Here is a 3,097-nt window from a genome sequence, read left to right on the forward strand (position 1 = left end):
CTTTTATAGAAACCTCACCTAAACTAACCTAACTTACAGAAACCTCCTCTTTTTGTTTTTTTTTTTTTTGTTAGGTTCGTTTAGGTTAGGTTAATGTCAAAGTTAGGTTAGTTTCTGTTAGGTTAATGTCAAAGTTAGGTTAGTTTCTGTTAGGTTAATGTCAAAGTTAGGTTAGGTTAGGTTAGGTTAGGTTAGGTTAGGTTAGGTTAGGTTAGGTTTTTTTTTTTTTTTTTTTTTTTTTTTTTGTAAAAGCACCCGCCATCGCAGGGTGTTGTCTGCTTTTTCTCTAGAGTATAGTCTAGAGACATTTCTTTTCTTTAATCAAATAATAAACACAATTTTCTTTATTTACAATATGGGCACATAATATTAAAATACAATCAAATTTTAAAATACGAATTTACAATATACAATAGAATTTTCAAAATAATAATAAAATACAGTAATTAAATATCACATTAAAATTTACAATTCAAAGATTACAATAAAAATAAAACCAATACAAATAAATATACAAATTATCACGGCACAACTATCCTAAACTTAACCCTAACATCACAGCTTATCACAGTTTCTTTTGTTTACCACCCCAACAATGTACTTACAATATTCCAGAAATTCATTCCTCATTTTGTCCCCCAGGGCCGCGGGCAGATTCTCACCCGTCATCGCGATGCCCAATTTTTGCTCAATAACATATCTATCTCTTGCAAAAATCGGACACTCGAGCAACAGGTGAGAAACCGTCTCGTCGACTCCGGGCTGACACAGGCACGATGGATTCTCCTTCAGCTTGAATCTGTTCAAGTAGAAGGCGAATCCACCGTGTCCAGTCAGTACTTGTGTGGTGTGGTGTGTGATGTCTATTTTCCGAACTATTTTGTATGCAGCAGCAGCGCTTGGGAAAAAGAGCTTCGTGCCTCCAGCCGTCTCCCCCACATCATATCTCCTGTCCCATTCCCCGATCGTATCCTGTCTCAGGATACGCTTGACGAATGAAACAGGACACAGATCGTAGTCGGGTTTCTTCTTCGACCCCAGAGCGGCCTCCTTGGCTAACTGGTCCACTCTTTCGTTCCCCCTTAGCCCTGCGTGCGCCTTGATCCAAAACAGAGCGACCTCCCGCCTCTGCGAAGCAGCCTTTCGGAGGGCCGCCCTTGTTTGCACAGCAAGGGGGTGGGGGGAACCGAGTGTGACTGCCTGGAGGGCCGATCTGGAGTCGCTGAAGATGCCGACCTTCGACACTCCACTCTTGCAGGCTCTAATTACTGCTCTTTGGAGCGCTAGGAGTTCGGCCTGGTAGACGGTGCAATACGGCGGCAAAGCAAGCTTGACGGCCTTCGTCTCGGCCTCCCCCTCCCATACGGAAAGGGCGGCTCCGACTCGACCCTCAATCTTGCTGCCGTCCGTGTAGATCCTATGTACGTGGCTATTAGCCACGTCGGAATACGAGTCCTCGTCCACCAGCCCGAACCCCAGCCCTTCCTGCTCTGCCGGATGTGGGTCCTCAATCGCCGGAGCCATTCTTTCCACCTCCCTGTCTCCCAACGCTGGGTGCGACACCCCCTTCTTGATCCCATATAGTCTCGAGACTTCGAGAATTCTGAGGTCAAGGGGGAGTATCCCAGCCAACAGCATAGCTGAGTTCAGGGAGACGGTCCGATATGCTCGGCAGATCTTTTGGGCGAAGCCCCGTTGTACGGTGTTCAGCCTTTTTTGGACCCCCATCTTTTCCACGGTGGGTGCCCACGCTGCCGATGCATACATAATAGTCGGTTCGATAACAGCTACATAAATAGTTCTAATAATATCTGGGCTAAGTCCCCAACCAACTCTGGCTGCCCTAGCCAAGAGTTTATACCGGGCGATTGCCTTTTGGCATACCGTCCCGACGTGGGCGTTGAAAGTAAGGCCGCTGTCAATTGTAAGGCCCAGTATTTTTATATGTGAAAAATATTTAATTTCCACACTCCCCATAGCGAGCCGTGGCACGTCATATTTTAACCTCCTCGTCGAAAGGAGGGCACAAGTTTTGTGTGGTGCAAAATTTAATTTGTTGTCTTTACCCCATTCGTGTATTACGTTTAGGACACGGTTCGCTTTTCCTTCTATTTCAAGGGCCGTATCACCCTCAAAGACCAACACAATGTCGTCGGCGAACGCCTGACAGAATACTCCCATCTCCTCTAACATCCATAGCAGAGGGTCCAGCAAGAGGTTCCACAGGATTGGTCCACCTATGGATCCCTGCACGCACCCCTTGCTGGTCCCCCTACTCACTTCCACGCCCGCATATCTAACTTTCACTCCCCTTTCACTCAGGTAGCTGCTGATCACCCGCCTCACGTTCCCCGGGCACCCAACTTCAGCCAACCGCACCTTTATGGCTGGCCACCAGGCGCTGTCGAAGGCTCCCTCTATGTCCAGCGATACCACAACAGAAATCTTCTTCTCCTCCCTCATATTTCTGATGTGGTTCACTAGTCTATAGAGGGCGTCCTCGGTGCTCCTCTGTGGCATAAAGCCATACTGGTGGGGGCTTATTTTGGGCAACAGGTAAAACCTGAGTCGGCCGACCAGCATCTTTTCAAGACCTTACTTCATAGGTTAGGTTAGGTTAGGTTAGGTTAGGTTAGGTTAGGTTAGGTTAGGTTAGGTTAGGTTAGGTTAGGTTAGGTTAGGTTAGGTTAGGTTAGGTTAGGTTAGGTTAGGTTAGGTTAGGTTAGGTTAGGTTAGGTTAGGTTAGGTTAGGTTAGGTTAGGTTAGGTTAGGTTAGGTTAGGTTAGGTTAGGTTAGGTTAGGTTAGGTTAGGTTAGGTTAGGTTAGGTTAGGTTAGGTTAGGTTAGGTTAGGTTAGGTTAGGTTAGGTTAGGTTAGGTTAGGTTAGGTTAGGTTAGGTTAGGTTAGGTTAGGTTAGGTTAGGTTAGGTTAGGTTAGGTTAGGTTAGGTTAGGTTAGGTTAGGTTAGGTTAGGTTAGGTTAGGTTAGGTTAGGTTAGGTTAGGTTAGGTTAGGTTAGGTTAGGTTAGGTTAGGTTAGGTTAGGTTAGGTTAGGTTAGGTTAGGTTAGGTTAGGTTAGGTTAGGTTAGGTTAGGTTAGG

General features: G+C 46.1%; 1 protein-coding gene across 1 annotated transcript; it reads right to left on the reverse strand.

The window, feature by feature from the left end:
* Positions 1 to 458: 458 nt before the first annotated feature.
* LOC149479682 (uncharacterized) lies at positions 459 to 2,582 on the reverse strand. The gene has a single exon (XM_089708225.1). The coding sequence runs from the start codon at positions 2,518 to 2,520 to the stop codon at positions 556 to 558; it is 1,965 nt and encodes a 654-aa protein (XP_089564351.1). The 5' UTR covers positions 2,521 to 2,582; the 3' UTR covers positions 459 to 555.
* Between the last annotated feature and the right edge of the window lie 515 nt (positions 2,583 to 3,097).

Source organism: Colias philodice, chromosome 20 (genome assembly GCF_061535455.1).
Source record: "Colias philodice isolate Cphi_HAF_F1 chromosome 20, ilColPhil1 Martin Lab GWU primary, whole genome shotgun sequence".
NCBI lineage: Eukaryota > Metazoa > Arthropoda > Insecta > Lepidoptera > Pieridae > Colias > Colias philodice.